At 42.3% G+C, this 19,608-nt stretch overlaps 1 protein-coding gene across 4 annotated transcripts in view; it reads right to left on the bottom strand.

The window, feature by feature from the left end:
• SLC8A1 (solute carrier family 8 member A1) overlaps window positions 1–19,608 on the bottom strand; it is a 345,035-nt gene that overhangs the window by 34,342 nt on the left and 291,085 nt on the right. For all 4 annotated transcript variants that reach the window (XM_073791419.1, XM_033838665.1, XM_073791418.1 and 1 more), the window contains one exon: window positions 10,497–10,772. In XM_073791419.1, the coding sequence (XP_073647520.1) occupies window positions 10,497–10,772 (276 nt within the window). The remainder of the gene's footprint in view (window positions 1–10,496; window positions 10,773–19,608) is intronic.

Genomic DNA, 19,608 nt, shown 5'->3' with positions numbered 1-19,608 from the left:
CAAGGTTACTGCTGGCGGGAGGGTAATGGGACTGTTTTAAAAGGTGAGCAAATCCATATATGCACAAAACAATGAAGATGAAAAACGTCTCACACACGTAGACCGTAAACGTCTGTAGGGATTTTGTGATGAAATAAAAATGTTTAAATCTTACAGAATCCATGGTAAATCCCTAACATCATGTAGAACAAGTATAATTACTATCACATAGAGAATCCATGACATTTTGGCATTAAAATCGGTCCTCTTAAATATTGAGAACAGACAAATCTGTCAAGTCAAAAAGTATATTAGCGGTTATCTGGGGCTGGAGATGGAAACAGCGATTACCTATGTATGGCCATGAGGGGTCTTCCTGGGGTTATGAAACATTCTAAACCTGGATCAGGTTGTAACGGTTGCACAACACAGTAAATTTACTAAAAAAAAAAAAAAAAATCACTGAATTGTATACTTCAAATGGGTGAATTTTATGGTATATAAATTATGTCTCAATAAAGTTGCTTAAAAATGCAGGCTGGGGCTTGAATTTAAAAGAAAAGAAAAAAACAGTGGCCCTTGAAAACTGTCATTTTCATTATCTTATTTTCAAATGTGCAAAGGGAGAAAGGAAAGTCATCACCTGTACGTTGTTTATCGGTCACTCAGTAAAGACCCACACTTGTTAATCCACAGGAAGGAAAACACCTAACATGCTCTCCCTACACTTGACGCTTGCTCCCTTTGGAATACACCTTGAGAGAGAAAAGAGGAAGCTTACATTTGTTTACGACGCACATCCATAATCCCACGTCTCTAAACACAAAACACACACACACACACACACACACACACACGCGCGCGCGCGCACGCCCCTGAACAGCATGATGTTTCTGCCAGGTGTCCTTGGTTTGGCTGACCTAGAGTTTATAAAAAGGCCCAGTTAAGAGTAGGATGACATATTTTTAACTCCCCTTCCTTCACACCGTGACTGTTACGAGACAGTGAAGGTGGCTGGCATGCGGTTGGGACACTAATCCTAAACCTGCAAAGCTTCAGATAAGGCGTGACACACGCTGAGTACCCCTGCTCCCCGGACCACCTCCTGCTAGATGACAACCTTGTTATCACCCTGGCTACTCCCCAGCCTTGTGCTCAAGGCCAGGTGCCCATGCAGCGCTGCCCTTTGAGAAAAAGAGGGGTTGTAACTGACAATGAAAAAAACTTAACAGGATTGAATACAAACTCTTCTTTTGTAGAGTTTAAGTTTTGCAGAAGGAATAAAGGATGCAAATAAAATTTTGAAATGGGTCTTTTCCAGGCTGGCTTTTACTAAATGCTTTTGGGCTTGCTGCATACAGTCTATTTTTAGTTGAGGATAATAGGCGTTTCTGGTGCCATTTATGGAGCAAATGTTGTGAAATCTGGTGTCTGGCTTTCCTTCATTTCGCTCTGTCCTTGTAAAGTTTTGCTTACGTAGGATCCCTTCAATTTTAATGACATCACCCATTCGTGGGAAAGTGCGCTAGAAAGTACAGGGTGTTTCACCCCCCAACAGCTCCTCACTGGTGTGAGGTTAAGATAAGTTTCCATGAAAAGACATTTGAGTGACTGGGGTGGCCCAGGGCTGCTCCTCTGGCTGTGTCCCTGGGTGGCTTTGCCACAGATCAGAGGGCCCGTTTGCAGCAGTTCTGACCTTTCCTGGTGGCAAAGAAACTGACTGTGTATTACAGCATTTGAAAACAAAATATACCTGCCCTTTAGGGTCCTCTTGGGAGAACTGACACCATAGCCAGTGGGAAATCTTGGCTCAGAGTAAAGTAATTCTGTTTTCATTCCCATTTAAGATGATGTGAAATGTTAATCCTCCAGTTTAACATGTATACACACGGGAGCAGTGACACTTCCTCTTCAACTTGCGCAGAGTTGAAATGCCAGTGCTCAGGGGTTAAAGCTCACAGAGAGTCAGAGGCACGGCAGGAGACAGGAACACATTTGGGGATGTTCACCTCATCAGAATTCTTAACATAGGATAATAATAAAAATAGCCTGAGAATGTTCTTGACTTTCTGTTTCTTCAACGGCTGCAATATAGCAGAGCTAAAAATACCGTGGGAAGCCTAAACCCATCTATCAGTACGTTCAAGGAGAAGGGGAAAGAGGTCTAACATTTTTTACCAGGTCCACTATATGTAGGGCCTTGCACTGGATACTGTATAAAGGCATTCTCATATAGTCCTCAACTCTGAGGTGGATTTTCATGTGCCCATTATCCAGGTTAAGAAACTAAGGCTGAGAGAAATTAAGCAATTTGCCTCTAGTAAGTGGGGGAGGGTGGGTTTGAACTCAGGTCTATCCGAATCTAGAATTCATGTTCTTTTATACTCTGTTGGTGCATGTTCACTAACATGGCAGTAGAGAAGATTTTGCATAATTTTTCTGAGATTGAGACTGTTAACCAGTTAACCTGTGAGTCCAGCAATGAGAACACCGCATCTGTTTGAAGTAGTATGGAGAGGAAGTGATTCAATCAGTCTGATTCCATCTCCAAGGTAGCTCAGATGACTGCGGGAATTCAGAGTGACTGGGTACAATATCCCCTGAGAAGAGTTTTGTTCTGGGTGGGGTGCTGCTGTGTTGCCTTATGACCCCATCTCTTTGGTTATCTCAGGGGCAGGCTGAGTGCGTATGTGGCTAGATGCTTTGGACGGTAACCTCTAGCGATCCTGCCCCCTGGGCTTCTACTTCTGCTAGAACACTGGAACTTGATTTCCTAAGCTGCCCTAGGTCTTTGCAAAACATGACTGCTGAGAGAGCATCCCCAATACACCCTTCCTGGGCCCCACTGACCCCAGTGCCTGGGCAGCCACATATCACAGGCAGCTTTGGTCTAGACCTGGAATGACCTAACCTCCCGTGTGGTTTCGCTTAGCAGCCCATGGCTGTGCTGATGAAGGTTATCTTGCCATGCTATTTTTCACCAGCTAGGTCAGAGTTGAACATGTTTAAGAGTTTCCAGTCATCTTAGTATTTCCTACATATAAAAATTGAAACACTAAGAATCTATGGGTAGAAGATTAGGTCTTTATTCATTTCTGAAGTTTTTTGAAGCATGGACTCCATGAGGTGTTTGATGCCAAAGGGAATAATGATAGTGTCAGACCTCAAGGAGCTTGAGTATTGTTGCATTGTTGCATGCTTTAAAAATGGAAAATACTAAAATTAAGGCAAAAAGGGAAATGAGGGATTTCCCCCAAATTGTAACCTATATGGGAAAGAGTATATGAAATGCTTACTTTGAAACTAAATCCCAGGTAGAATGATAGAGCGGTTAAATAACAGATTATAAGAAAGAGATAATATGGATTCCACCATTTACCACTAATATAAACTTGGATGAAATATGGTCAAATCATTTCTCTACAAGCCTTAATTTTCTCATGTACTGGTGCTCACTCTCCTATATGCTGTTAAGTAGCCTTTACACAGGGCCACCACTATATACATCCATGGATGTGGTACCCCGTACAGCTCCAGGGCATCATTTAGATGATGCTGAGCTCTTGAGATTGTAGCATACAACCTGGGCAACCATGTAAATCACTTCAGGATCCACTTAGAGATGAAGCAGCAGGACATAAGTTGTAAGTAAATGTTACTTAAGCATACTCTAGACTATCTTCGTTTTCAGAGGTGTTAGAAGTCAGGAAATTGAAAACTGAAAAAAAGGAATCAATTGCTAATATGTTGTTACAAAAACAAATATATTTTCTAGCACAGTGCCAAACAGATAGAAAAATCTCATTTTCAGGAGATGGGTCTAGGGACCAAAAACCCTTGGGAGGAGGGAAAGTCACTTCAAATAACTTAATGATATAACCTAAACAAGATAATAAATCATGTATAATGTACAAATGGTATTTATGCCTAGCACACAGTTGGAGCTACGTAATAAATTAAAAGAATTTCCTTCTCTGGTCATAAAACTTTTCATTCTCATTTTCTGACGGTTTCTATTCCTCTTTTGGCATTTTGAGAGTTGATCTCATGTAAATAATGATCATTATTTCTTGCATTTTATACCAACTTACAGTTTACAAAGTGCTCTGAAATCTGTATTACTTAAATCTCACCAACTCTTTAAATTGCCATGGGTTATTATGGCTATTTTGTAGGCAAGAAAAGCAAGGCTGGGTCAAGAAATTAATTCCAGCAACACAGCGAATAATGGTTAGAAGCTCTCTTTCCTGAATTCAGTTCTAAAGTTCGTTTCTACACCCTCTTGGTGCAGTTCACCAACACTGCAATCAGAGAACAAAGTGAACAGCTAGTATGGCCGTTTATAGCATGTATTTCCTGTTGTATATAGGAGTCTGGAAGTGGTAACTTAAAAACGACATACAATTTCTCTAAAGAAAGATTTTTTAAAGAGATTCCATATACAAAATAGGGAAACCCCCCTAAAATCGTCTATTTCCTACTCCTCCATGCCTTAAAATCTAGGGCGAAATAATTCCTACTTGACAGAACTCAAAGCATATTCGAAACACTGCAAGCAAACGGAAGTCTGACAATGCCAATGGTTAAGGGACGGCCTAGGATACCCAAGCTTTAAACTGTTCTGGTCCCAAGAGTAAACAACCAGTAAAGGGAAGATAAAGTGGGCGGTAGGCGAGCTTCAGGCACAAGCCCAACCAAGATGTATGGAGAAGGACCAAGGCAGGACTTAGGTCCAACTATTCCCAACTCATCAACATCTCGGAGTTTCCTCTGTCATTCAGGAGGAATACTTACTTCTATTTGATTTGATTGAAAAGGAGCAAGAGATGAAAGAAAAAAAATCCATATTTGGAATATGACGTAGAAGCTTGTCTTAATACACACAAGTTTTACTCAAGTAAATGACTATGGGCTAAAAGAATGTCAATTACAGGTGGTCCCTGCTACAGAAAAGGCTGGGCTACAAGTGTTCCTTCTTACACTTTTTTTTCTCTTGAATTTTGAGCCTTTTTTTCCAGAAAAGCAATGTGATAATAACATGGTTATGAACCTATGACTGGCTACTGCAAAATGCCTATTTAGCACTTCATAGAGAATACCTCAAGTTTTTTGGGCTCTGGACGCGCAGGCCCAGTGGCCATGGCTCACGGGCCCAGCCGCTCCACGGCATGTGGAATTCTCCCAGACCGGGGCACAAACCCGCGGCCCCTGTATCGGCAGGCGGACTCTCAACCACTGCGCCACCAAGGAAGCCCCCAAGAATACCTAAAGTTTTAACGGTACTGGACTGAGTTCTGGGTCTTGGAAGCAGAGATTATAGGAGAGAAAAGAATGAAGAGAGAAAACACATCTTCCTCCTCAGTTCCCACCATAGACACAACTATGAATAAGAAAAAAATGTTTCTGCTCTGAGACTCTAAGTGCTCTGAAGTTTAGTTTTGACCCTTCTTACTACAGTAACCTACTCGGGTATATTCTACTCGTCAAAAATAAGCTACACTATAGAAATAGCTGTTCATCTCCCTTGATTCTAACTTTAATTCTTAGCTGAATCTACAAGGTGTTAGGAAGAAAGCAATCTGACAAACCAATTCATACTCATGTGTAAATGATTGTCCATTAATTTATAATATACACATACACAAACACATGCACAAACATAATTGCATTACTCATGTGTTAGCTAGGCATCATTCTGGGGGCCAGGGATATAACAGTGGAAAAGGGCAAGGTTTCTGCTCCCATGAAGCTTACATTTCAGTGAGGAGGGCCGGCCAATAATAACGCTCCAAAAGAAATAAACCAACAAATCCACAAAGTTATAAATAGGGTGATATAATACAGGAAAACTGGGTGACCGCTTTGCATTGTGTGGTTAGGGAAGGTCTCTCTGAATAGGTGACATTTAAGATGAGATACAATTGAAGACAAAGAGCCAGTCTTGTGCACATGAAGGGGAAGAGCACTTTGGACAGCTAGCACAACCCTGAGGAAGGAATGGACTTGGTGCATGAAGGACAAGAAAAAGGCCAGTGGGGCTGAAGAGCAGTGGGCAAGGAGGTAAACAGAACAGAAACACAGGAAGGGGCCAAATCAGTCGGTCTTTGTAAGCCAGATTTATGCTTTTGAAGTTTATCCTAAGTGAAAGAGGAAGCCTTGGAAAACTGTAAGGAGAAATGTGGTCTGAGTTACATCTTAAAACAATCTCTAGCAGAAGCATGGAGACAGATAGGGGGCCACTGCAGGGATCAGATGAGAGAGGACGGCTGCCTAGACTAGCGTGGCTGTGGTAGAGACAGCTAAGTGGGTCTGATCAAGATATACTGTAGAGGAGAGATCTGCAGGAGTTATGAATGGATTCACTGGGGAGGAGGAAAAAGGAATCAGGAACACCTGGGTAGATAATACTGTTTTCCTGAGAAAGGTGAGATATGGGAAGAATAGGTTTGGTTGAAGGATAAGGCAGCTGGGCAGTAGAAGCCAACAGTTCTATTTGGATATGGTAATTCTGAGCTGTGAATGACACATCCAGCATTGATGTAGGAAGGCGGTTGGTATATGAATCTAGAACGCAGGGAAAAGTTGAGGCTGGGGATCTACGTTGGGTACTCACTGGCATATCGATGGCGTTTAAGCCTTGGATACTGGGATGATGGCCCAGGGGGTGAGCATGGACCAAGAAGAGGCCTGGGGACCAGGCTCTGGCTCTCTCCAACATTGAGAGGTGGGAAGAGACTGTTCCTCTCTTCTCCAGACAGGCGGCTCTGTAGAAGGGCCATTCAGGCAAAGAGGCTGTTCCTCTATTAACAGTTGTGGGTCTTTAAGGTCTTATAAGGCACACCTGAGGGTGGTCAGGAGTCCTTTTCTGCCAGTAGGTTATAATGAACATTTCACTACCAGTTGGTATGAAGAAGCTCTGTCTCACCTGCAAAGTCATAAGCTCTTTTTTCCAAGATTTTGAATATGGTAAAAAAAAAAAAAATACTATTAATGAGATACACAGATATTGAATCCCGCCCTGAGGCAGGAGAACTAATAGGGAAGGTTTTCAATGCCCATAAGGCCATCACAATCTAAGCATCTAAGTCTCACCTCCAGGAGGCAGCAGTTTACCGAACACTAGCCCAGAACCCTTCTGCCTTAGGAAAACTGTCAAGACTTCAGCCTAGACAAAGAGCTGGGCCCCAGGACCAATACAGATGAACGGTAGGGGTAAGTGAAGAGAATCAGTTCTCTTTTTTCTTCTGCCTATAGCAACTGGGCTTCGTCACTTGAGAATAGCATCTTTTTTTCCCCCGATAAGTCAGGAGATATAATAAAGCAATGCTCTTGTTTATGGTTTCCTTTGCTGTGCAAAAGCTTTGAAGTTTCATTAGGTCCCATTTGTTTATTTTTGTTTTTATTGCCATTTCTCTAGGAGGTGGGTCAAAAAGGATCTTGCTGTGATTTATGTCATAGAGTGTTCTACCTATGTTTTCCTCTAAGAGTTTGATAGTTTCTGGCCTTACATTTAGGTCTTTAATCCATTCTGAGCTTACTTTTGTGTTAGGTGTTAGGTGTTAGGGAGTGTTCTAATCTCATACTTTTACATGTACCTGTCCAGTTTTCCCAGCACCACTTATTGAAGAGGCAAAGTGAGAGAGTGGCATGGACATATATACACTACCAAACGTAAAATAGATAGCTAGTGGGAAGCAGCCGCATAGCACAGGGAGATCAGCTCGGTGCTTTGTGACCACCTAGAGGGGTGGGATAGGGAGGGTGGGAGGGAGGGAGACGCAAGAGGGAAGAGATATGGGAACATATGTATATGTGTAACTGATTCACTTTGTTATAAAGCAGAAACTAACACACCATTGTAAAGCAATAAAGATGTAAAAAAATAAAAAAATAAAGCAATGCTCTGAAGCATCAGGGTTGAAGAATAAAGTCAGAAATATTGAACAAGATGCTGAATGAACAACTGGCCGTTTTTGGCGGGGGGAGGTTTATATAGATATGATCATCTGAGATTATCTGTGAATATATTGTTTGGGGAGTATGCTACACAGTTAATACTGCAGCAAATTATAGGAATTCTCCCACTAACAGAGCAAAGAAATCTGTTTCCCGATGGGAAGAATTTACGGCAGTGTAGGGAAACCATTTTGACAACTAATGACTCGCTGTATTATCCCACAGGCTTTCTTACCTCTTGATACCCCTACCTGGGTTCTGAGCTGTTTTTAAATGGCAGAACAAATGACTCCGAGCACTAGGTTCACTGTAATCCACATTTCATGTTACAGAAAAGAATTTAATCATACGGCTTCCATACTGTTCAAAAGAGTTCACTAATACAAGAGATACAGAGCCATTTTGGCAGACTGGTATATAGAAAAAGGAACCCGCTTTGAGATACTGGTATGACAAGTTGAGAAAAAGAGAAAAACACCCCAAGACATTTTCAGGCCCAAGGATTTCATGTAGGGAAAACATTTTTAAAATCCCTTTTAAAGCAAGAGATGCATTCAGTAGGATCAACTGCTGACTTTTCAGAAAGGCAGGCTAATTTTGGATAAGTGTCGTGAGACCTAAGTTTGCCTTCATTACCATAATTTGCACACATTCTCCTCAAGCGTTAAACCCATGGTCGAGAGTGTGTACTAACTTGGGCACCGCTTGATAGTGATTTAAGCCTTAAGGCAAGAAGGCTCCCCCAGACATTTTCCTACAGTAACCTCTGATAGAGCCATGGCTAACGATGATGCTTAGTTCCTGTGGTTGTATACTTGTTCTCTAAACAAAGCAACTTAATATGAATACTGTAAGTTTTTCCTCTTGCTTGCTACATTTCTGGTCATTTTTGGAAAAAGTTAAAAATAAAGACCAAATATAGACCTGTTGGAACACCGCTGGGGTTGAGGGGGGATCAATCAACCCCAGTTGATCAGCAGTCAACCAGAAGACTCTGCACAGCCCTGCTCACTAAGGCGGGGAGGGAGAACACTCTCGAAATCCCTCAGCTCCTCCATTAACTCAGCTGGACCCCCAGAACCGTGCTGGGCTCAGCATGATCAGGACTCCTAAACAGTCGATCAGTTGTAATACACCATGTGCCACGGCTCACCAGGATATATCTGGACCTTTCATCCATCCTTCGTTTCTCAAGGGGTGAGGCGTCCAAATTCATACTCATCAGATCGTCCTTAGCCATTCAACACCATAATCACAAGTGCTGCTCTTTTATTGCATTCCATGTCCCAGATGCTTTCCTAGCTATATAATTTTATAGGCGTTTTCTCCAATCCTTACCCTGATCCTGCAAGTTAATATTGTTTTCCCTATTTCATAAATGAAGAAACCGAGGCTCAGAGAAGTAATCTATCCATAGCCACTGAGATTGAATATCTGAGAAGAACAGCCAGTGATTTCAGTCCAGAGACACATGGTTTAAACTGTGCTTGCTTTCAGACTCAAAAGCCAGGTCGCCAACTATGGCAAGCGTTAGTAGAAGTCACAGCATTTTCATTAAGACTGTGGCAAAGTGGGAAAGTGGGAGAGGAACGGCACCATCCGCAGGGCTGTATTTCCCCTCAATTCCTGCCTTTTCCCAAGCCCACTGCAACCCTTGTCATTGACCTTCTGTTGGTAGAGATGCAAGTCTTGTTGCTCTAAGTTGAGACTACACATCTGTCAAGATGTCAGCTAGTGACGGGAAGTAGGTCCAGAACTTCAGTTACAATAAGCTCTGATGTGTATCAGAATCACCTGTGAGCTGAACACACATTTCTGGGCCCTTCTTTAGACCTTCTGACTCCATAGGTTGGCTGTGGGTCTCAGGCATTTGCATTTTTAAAAACAAACTCCCAGGTAATTCTGATGCCCATCAAAGTTTGAAAATTACTGCTCTCAATGTTATGTTCAGGAGGACGAGATCTTACTCAGAAGAGGGAGTACACATAGCGAGCTACAGTTGCAGGCTGGAAGAAAAATTCAGCTTAGCGGGAATGCATGAAGGGATGTCCACCTGGCCTGCTTATTTTGCTCAGGATAACTTTTTCCTGTTCTGATCCATGTCTGTTTTCTATTTACTCTCATTAATGTTTGGGTCAAGAGAATCATCAGGTCTTAAATATTTATCTTAGTTACCCAACAAATACCACGCTTCATCCAAACTTGACTAAATACATAGAAGACAGAAATTTTGTTCTTGAAGATAATTCTGTAGTTGTGTTTTTGAAAGTTCTAATTGTAATGGGAAGCTGACCTATCAATCTATCCACCAAATCAATCTGCTCTCTCCGTGCAGGCAGGCCCTCTGGGAATGCTATCCTGTCATGATGATACTGACCAGCTTTCTAACCTTGAGAAATGCCATGACGATGTTCTGGCGGTGACCTTATGCACAGCTCTGGGCTTTTGTCTTTCCTAGGCCTGGTTTGTTAGCACGGCACTTGAAATTGTAGGAACAGAAGGGTCAAGAAAGCAAATGGGCTTCCGCTCCTGGGGGAATCACACAGGGATGTATTCATTACCTGGCACTGACGTTCCAAGTGCGACGAACACTACCGCGGTCACCGAATCCTTCAGGCCGATGGTGCAGCCGAAGTGGGAAGCCAGGTCTCCGATGAAAGCCGTCAGTATGCCAATCATGAGGATGGAGACGATGAAACACGCCCAGCCGTTCCAGTATTCTGTAGGGGGGACGAAGGCGAAGAGAACCTTCCAGAACACAGTCAGAAAGTGCATCACGTAATCGAAGCAGGAGGGCAGCTTCTCCTCCCCACATTCATCGTCGTCATCATCTTCCCCTAGAGAGAAAGGAATGAAGAATGTTTCATCAAAATCTGTGCTATCAGGGTTTTCCTCTCTCCCACTTTCTCCTTCCTAGGCCTGTTGGCCCTCCCTTGAGAGGTGGGTGAAGCTTTGGGTTTTCCAAGAGTCAATCATAATCAACCAAATCATTATTAAGGTACTGACATGCCCCCTTGCTGTGGTTCACAGATCAATAGCAAAACCTTAAGCCCCAACCAGTTCCGGTTATATGCAATCAACACATACTTTCTACTCCCACGTCACCTCCCGTGAGTATTGTCATTTCATGGAAATGAAAAGGATTTCTCCCCAAAGGCAGGAAAGTCGTGTGCCAGGCTTGGAAAAAGCCTCCTTTAATGAAAGATGACTGACAGTTCTTCTACCAGGATTCTTTCCTTCCAGCTTGGAGTCTAGCTCTGGGGATTCATGGCCATATGATCCTGTATAGGACCATGTTCTAACAGGGCCCTCCAGCTTCATCTCCTGCAACTACTTCAAACTCAAACTTCATCCCAGCTAAATGGAATTATTTGCATTTTCTAAAAAACTGTATGTAATGTACTTTCTCCTACTTTTGTCCTTTAGAACTAAACGTGCTTGGCATATCCTAATCCCTCCCTCTTTATCCTTTAAAAAAAAAAAAAAAAATCACTGCCCTTGTGAAACTTCCCCTGACCACCATCCTCCCGCCCCTTGCCCTCCAGCCTTCTGGGAACTTCTTGGGGCTTCCATAGCCCCCCCCCCCAACACTGCTAACACTGGATCACTGTGGTCCCTGAACAGCGGCAGGAGCACAAGGGAATTTTTTAGAAATGCAAATTTCTGGCCCCGCTGCATCAGAAACTAGGGGAGTGGGGGTAAGATGGGAGGTGTTTGAACAAGGCTTCCAGGTGATTCTCATGCATGCTTAATTTGAGACCAGTCTCTAGATTGTGCCTGTTCACTTTCCTTTTCCATTTGACTATGAGCCTGTCAAGGGCAGGAGTTTGTTCATTTTTGTGTCCTTAGTGTTTGGTCTAATCTCCAGCACGTGCATGCATGTATGAATTTCCACTGACTTTATGTAACTACTTAATTACATAATACACATAGGTAACTACTTAATTACATAACACACACACCTATAACAATGTTGCCAAGTAAATTCACAAAGCTTACTACTTAAAGGAGCCAGGAAATTAATAGTATTCTAAAACGGAAACTTCATTTACAATGTGATACAATCCCCATTCACATATTTTAAAATTGAGCTACTGAATGTCACCTCTTCTTGAAGTGGTGGCTAGTATATATTTACGTGTTTTGTAGCCATTTTGGAAAGAACTTCTCCTTGAGACTTTGTTTCACCACACCACCTCCCCGAACCTTGTCACCAGGGATCCACTTCCTCCAACCAATGCAGCCGGCAGCTGGTGAGGCTGTCACACTTCCCAGCTGTCTGCCCAATCTTAGATTGCCAGCACGGGGCAAACGTGCGTACTCTTCATGAGACACTCCTTGGTGAGGCCCTCTGGAGCAGCACATAACTGGGAAACCCTCTTAAAGCCGAGGAGCTTTGAGGGAAAAGCGCCTCTCACAAAATACGAGGAGTGTCTGGATTTGTAACTTGTCATCTTACAGGACGAAAGAAGAGGCAATGGTTCGCTCTTCAGTGAGTGCACAGTCAGAATTATTATGCACATAAACTTTGGGGATCTGCAGAGAAAGTAGCCTCATCTTTGAGGCTCTGGAAGGTCTCCAATAAGCTCCTGGCAAGAAGCCCTCAGCAGACGGATGGAATCACCTTTGGAAACGAACAAGGTAGAGGACTTGACTCAGGTCAGCTGATGGAAAAGTGAGTGACACACTAGAGTGAAAGAGCCTAGTTGACCATGTTAAAGTAATTGATCAAGGAGGCCATTAGACGGGAGTGGCTCTGACGCCTTAGGAACGGGATGTGAGCAAGCCGAAACCTCAGCCAGAGTCAATTCCTATAAACACATTTGTATCTGAGAAAATGAAACCGAGGAACCAACATGCACAAACAGCCCACCTAGGCTCTCCTAGGTAAGGCAACCGCTTAAGCTAGAGCCACTCAGCTTCCTTGCTTCACTTCTGAGTCTGCTCTGTAAGAGGCTGTTCCCAGCTCCTAACGGCAGAGTGCCCCAACCACTTCTGGTTTGATTCTGCCTGAGGTGAATCCATGTTTGCTCAAATAAACTCTTAAAAACTTTCAGTGTGCCTCAGTTTATAATCAACCATTTCCTACAGTGCTCACGCTGTAGGGTTATTACATATTTCTAATATCATCCGTGCCTGAAAGTAGAAGATGCTTTTAAGGAAAAGCCATGTTGTGGACTGAATTGTATCTCCTCCAAATTCACATGTTGAAGCCTGACCCCCAGTCAAAGAGTGTGACTGTATTTGGAGATAGGGCCCTTCAAAAAGATGCTTCAATGAAAACGGGGCTGTTAGGGTGGTCCTTTATCCAATCTGACTGGTGTCCTTATAAGGGGGAATTGGGACACAGAGAGATAGCAGGGACACATGCACATGGAGGAAAGAGACACAGCAAGAAGGTGGCCCTTCCTTCCCCCAAGTCAAGGAAAGAGGCCTTGGGAGAAGCCGAACCTGCCAAAACCATGATCTTGGACTTTTATCCTCCAGAACTGAGAAAACGCATTTCTATTGTTTAAGTTAGCGAGTCTGGGGTATTTTGCTATGGCAACCCTAGCAAATTAGTACAGCCCCTTTGGAAGCATCCTACGGCATAGCACTGACATATAGGAACAGCCACTCAGTGTTTCTATTACTTACTCCTTTCTTGTTTCCTTCCATTTCTTCTTTTTTCCTTCTGTTACTGAACCAGGTTCGTTTTGCCCCAAGCACAGCAAGCCAAAACGCTGAGAGTTTTTCCCCAAGGCAGCCAAGTGAAGAGACGGGAGAACAAGCCTCAAAGCTCCCTCTATGAAAGCAGAGGGTTCCGGGTATTTATGGGATGACCAATAAAGAAGCAGAGTGGTCTGGGGTGTGGGGAGCATGGGGAAAGGCGATTGGAAAAACGTGCGGTAACCTTGGTTCTGCTCAGGCGTACCTAAGCACGTTCAAAATGTCACTGAGCTAGCATCCACGCATGCCCAGTTGGAGCGTCAGCGGTCCCACCCAGTCTTAACCAGCTCAGTTCCAACTAGACACAGCTGACTCCAAGTCCCTAAAACAACTTGGGCCAACATCTTATTGTTTCAACTACTTGGAGGACCTGCAAGTCTCAAAATGGCCTTGATTAGTGAGGGCAGGTGAAATGGATTTGACTCTCAGTTTCACTTCTTTCACCTTTCTTCCCATTTCCCTTTTACCCTCCACTTGAGCTCCAGGTGAAATTCACTGTGAGAGCTGCAATTGTCAGCCCTTGTTTGAGGGGAGTAGGAAGAAGAGGACCATGCTAATGATTTCTCTACCTCCTTTTCTCCCTGCTTCCCAATCCAAAGGGGGGACTGCATGTACCCCAGGAAAGCTCAGAAAAAGCACTAGACTTTCTAGTTATATTTATTTTGTATCTGATCCTTCAAAATATCTATATTTGAAAATATTTTATCATTTTATAGGGGGTATGATTAAAACAGTTTGGAAAACACTAGATTTTAATCAATCATTCATAGAAACACAGATTATTCTGCCTCTAACTCTACAAAATTACTTAATTTGGGGTGTCTAAGTCTCATACTGTGGAGACGAACAAGAAAACAAATAATGAAGCTTCGGAGAAGAAATGACACTTATAAATTGAGAGTAGATGTTGTATTTGTCTTCAAGATGGAAATAATAACCCCTTTCCCATGAGGGATGCGCAAGGGAATAATTAGATCATTTCTGCAAAGTGTTTGAGGATATTTCAAGGTAATGATTATCATGGTAGTTATCATTATTTTCCTCCACTTAGGATTGTTACTGTGTTTCCCCATCATTATTTAATTACTTGGTCAAGATGCTGGGTCCTAAGGTGACATTCTCGGTTTTTTAAAACAAAATCTAATATTGCCCTCTGGAATTAACTTTATGACTTGTACGTGTACAATGCAAAATGTGTGTGTGTGTGTGTGTATGTGTGTGTGTGTGTGTGTGTGTGTGTGTGTGTATGCATGCAAGAGAGAGAGAGAGAGGGAGAATTTCCTTCTGTAGGCTTCCAACATTATAAGGAATATTAAACATCTTAATGTTTAAGTCTGGACTGGGAGCCCATCTGTTTTATTGCATTTGAAAGTAGAAGTGGCTTCCCATCTTTTTCCTGGAATCTCACTGCTCTTTATAAATTTTAATCTCCCACTCAGATGTTATTTAAATATTAAAAATGACCCCTGACTGCCATGTATGAGACACAATTACTTTGTCTTGGAGAAGGACAAAGAGATATTATATTCATTCATCACCACCTGGACTGTACTTAAAAGCGTGCTCCTTGCAAAGAGCAGTGGAGCATTAAACACACACACACACACACGCACACGCACACGCACACACACACACACGTGGAGCATCTTTTATGTGATGGTAGAGATGACAGTAATTTGCTGGTATGTTTGCCAGCTCAGGGTTACTGGATGCTGTGTAATTCTTTCGAGCCTCTCTTCTGTATTAGCAAAGAAACAGGCAGGTTGGTAGGTTTCCTTTTATAGGATCCCAAACAAAGGATCCTCTTATCCCAGAATCCTTCATTTCAGCTTTATGGATTTCAGTAATGGGAAGATAACAAACAAGCTGTATTTGATTAATCCCTCCCATGGCTTTTTAAATGGTTTCCTTGATTCATACTGGACTTCCTAAATATAACTACAAAAGTAGTCAATCATTAACATCACAGAGAGTGGACAGAGCATCCCTTCAACTACTGATATAATGGTACTTGCCGGGGCCCTGCTCTGGAGCATGAGAACAAGGGTACTGTCAGCACAATTAATTGATCAAGAAAGGCAATCCCTGGGCTTGGCACCTGCAGAGTACACAGCAGCTAAAGTAAACCAGGTGTTAATTTGTAGAGATGCTCAGGGTTTGGCCTCAGGGAGAACTTTAAGAACTAGAAATAGAGGCTGCTGGGGTGTAATGGACATTTGGGTCTGAAGACGTAAGTCAATTTCTGGTTCTAATAGCTTGTTTGGGGGCAAGACACTTGACCTTCCTGGGCCTCAATTCTTCATCGGAAGAGTTTCCTAAATCCCACATCAGAGAGCTATTGTAAGGACCAGGGGAGGAAATGTCCAAGTCCTTTGTAAAACTGCAAACCCCTTTACAGACAGAGGTGCCATATTCCATCATTGTTATTTGTCAGAAGAAAGGCAGTAAATCAATATGATCTGAGTATCTTGATTGCACAGAATCTATATTCTGTTTGAATGAGCTGTTACCACTACAGCTTCCCCGAGCTGCTTGGTTTTAAGAAGAAAAAAGGAAGAAGGGAACAGAGGGAGAGAACATGATGGGGTGTCTACTAAATGTCAGACACTGAGCTAACTTTTTTCACATACCTGATCTTATTTAATCCCTACAATAACCGCATCATGAATCCCATCGTACGATGAAGTTCAGAGATGTTAAGTGACTTTCTAAAATAATGACACAATCAGTAAGTGGCTAAGTTGGGATTTGATCTAACAGCCCAGGGATCATTTTACTTCCCATGATGTCTTGTTGAAGCAAGTTGAAGACTACAGCATCGATCGTCACACACTGATTCAAAGTTTGAACCTGAGAATTCTTCTGATGCCCCGTGCTATAGAAATGCAATGTTGCCTTTCTGTAGGACTGTAAAAATGATGTTGCAGCATCAGTAATGTTTGTCTTCTAATTTACGTTCTAGCTATGATATGTTTTTGGCAGTCATCCATATGCTCTTTCTCGAGTTCCTGGGGACCAACTAAACCCAAGAGACAAGACAATACAGTAAGGGAGCGCATCATGGTTACGGCCGATGTTGAATCTCTAGAGTGTGGCAAGTTATTTTCATTTCCAGTCGTCCAAGGCCAACCATTTGAATCAAACATCCTGGTTTGCATCTAGCTCTTCACTCTAGAATTGGGAAAACTGGCCTAAATTATCACAACTCTGGAATGGAAAGCAGTTTAGAGAATCTTGTTAATCTGAGAAACTGACTTTCAATTCCTTCTAGATATTCATTTATTTATAATTAGTCCATTTTTATTTTGCAAGACTATCCTCCAACTATGAGAATAATGAGAACGATCAGAATGCTTTCCGGGAGCATGACACGATGGGTTTAGGATGGTATTTGTGGGCAACCACACTGCCTTCATGAGATCTTCTAAGCCCAATAAGTGTTACTCAGCAGCCTCCTGTAATATACAAATCAATAACCATGAAGGTGGATCACTACAGTGGTTTTCTTCATTTTGTGGACATTGTTTTGGGCATAATTTCTTTCTGAAATTGTATTCCTTTTTTCCCGTGTGGTTGATTTGATTTTGTTTCTCTTTAGTTTCTGAGCACAAAGATTTGTTCTCTTCAAACAGATTAACAAGCTAATTTGTTACTGAATGGGCTTTCTCTTCCATAGCTATCACTTTTTTTTTTTTTGCAACCCGATATACAATAATTATAAATCAAGTTCTACTCTTCTGTTGTATATTTCCATTTCTCTTATTCAAAGGTTCTTACAAAATTACTAAATATTTTAAATGAAAGAAACTTTAGCAATCAGCTAATTTACCCCTTCTAATTTTAAGAGAACAAACTGAGAACTGATTCAACTGATGAATTTTTGTTCACCTTACAGAAAAACCCGAGCGAACTTTTTGGCCAAATACTTATTCCCTGATGCAAAGTAGAAGATGTCAGCAACTTTTCTTCCAAGTATATTGCAAGATAATTCCTTATCAACAGAGATCTCAAAACACAATTCACTCAAATTTCTAGATCTATGAGTTGCCAAAGCACAGGGAAAGAATACAGACATTTGCTTCTATCAAATGAAACGTGTGGGGATTAGAAAAATACCTGAACTTAAAGCACTGGAAGGGTTTCGGAACCTGCCCATGTCAGCTCCCTGTTTAATGTGAATTTCTTTAAAATCTCTTTGCCAAATAGTCACCCATGCCACACTTGAGAGTCTCAGCTATTAGGGAGTTCATAGTCTCACAATGCAGTTTAACAGCTCTGGCTGTCAGCTTGGGCTGGTAGGTCCATTCATTTGTCCGGGTCCCATTCCTTAAGCCATGTGGAGTAAGTTTAATCGTGTTCCACGTGACATTCCTTCAGGTACTTGATGCTGACTCCTCTCATTTCACCGTCAGTCCTCGCTCCAAGTTCAGTCTGGCCATGCTCCTCTGAGCAGTCTGCTGCTTCTTCTTTTTTTAATTTTTATTTTCTATTGGAGTCTAGTTGATTAACAATGTTGTGTTAGTTTCAGGTGTACAGCAAAGTGATTCAGTTATACACATACATGTATCTATTCTTTTTCAAATTCTTTTCCCATTTAGCTTATTACAGAATACTGAGCAGTGTTCCTGTGTTATACAGTAGGTCCTTGCTGGTTACCTATTTTAAATAGAGCAGCGTGTACGTGGAAGGGTAGGGGGAAGGGATAGATTGGGAGTTTGGGACTGACATGTACACAGCCTTCCTTTTTAGAATGCAGTGCGTGGAGCTGAATGCAACTCCAAGAGGCGCTTATTTGCCTGCGCCGAGGAAGGTCTTTCGCCATCCTCGTTCTGGGCACTTTTGTTAATGAACACATTGGGCTGACATCACACATTGTCATACGAGTAAACCAACATCAACAATCCACTCTTCCGAAGACATTTCTAGGTCATGTCTTCCATTTTCCACACTAGCATAATTGATTTTGGGGGACACAATTGTACAACCTTTCACCTATCCTTAATAGGAAGTGATTAAAAGAAGTGATTACTTACTGTCTTTTCAGTCCATGTAAAACTTTGTCATGAGAAAACTCGAACCTTGATAGCATACCAGCTCTTTCTAAGAAGTGTCACTCTTGAAGCCTTCTTTAAAATGTATTTGGATTATGACAAAGTCTCTGGGTGTGGCTAGTTATTCTTGTGGGTGGTGGGCTGTGGGCGCTTCTGATGGTCTCTAGTCTCACTGCCCTCGTCCCCTGCAGCCAAAGGCCTGAGAGCAAGCCTGGTCATATATCAAGAGGCTCGTCTTTACTAAGTCGTGGGGATCAGAATTAGTGTGGAGACCCCACGCCTAAAGTCCACTGTGCCTAGACACCCACAGCTAGGAGTATGTCCTTTATTCTAGAGACGAATTGACTGATCTCTAGTTTTCATTCTATTTCCTTGGAGAGATGCATTGGATATCAACATCATGTTGTAAGAAATATGAGCTCGAGACTGCTGTAGCTTTGTGACTTGAACTTCTGGCCTGTTCTTAGAGGGAGAGGACACCTATATAGGCCCTGTTAATCATCCCCACCATCTACTTCCAAACCAGAAATAGCTATGGGCCATTCTGCCCCACAGGACCAGTGCGACTTTCACTCCATACTTGGGCGGTTAAGGAAAGGTGATATGGGACAATCCTGAAAGGGACACTTGAAGGCAGCTCACTCTCTGCGCATAACTTTCAACCCTGTTGGAAACAAATGAACCCCTGGGTGAAATTTTCCACAAAGAACAGAATGCTTAATAGTTTAGGTCATTATGGACCTTGTTAGGATGGTTAACACAGCACAAGAAATATCTAACGTGACAGAAATATTTCTCAGCAAATGTAGCCACTGTCAAAATGAAAAACGGATCCACTAAGGAGTTCTAGCTCCATGCAAGTTTGATTATTAGCCAAATGAATCAGTTTAAAGCTGAAACTCGACTGCTTAGC

Source organism: Tursiops truncatus, chromosome 14, assembly GCF_011762595.2.
Source record: "Tursiops truncatus isolate mTurTru1 chromosome 14, mTurTru1.mat.Y, whole genome shotgun sequence".
Classification (NCBI taxonomy): Eukaryota; Metazoa; Chordata; class Mammalia; order Artiodactyla; family Delphinidae; genus Tursiops; species Tursiops truncatus.
The sequence above is the reverse complement of the archived record's forward strand: the minus strand, read 5'-3'. Positions and strand labels throughout refer to the sequence as shown.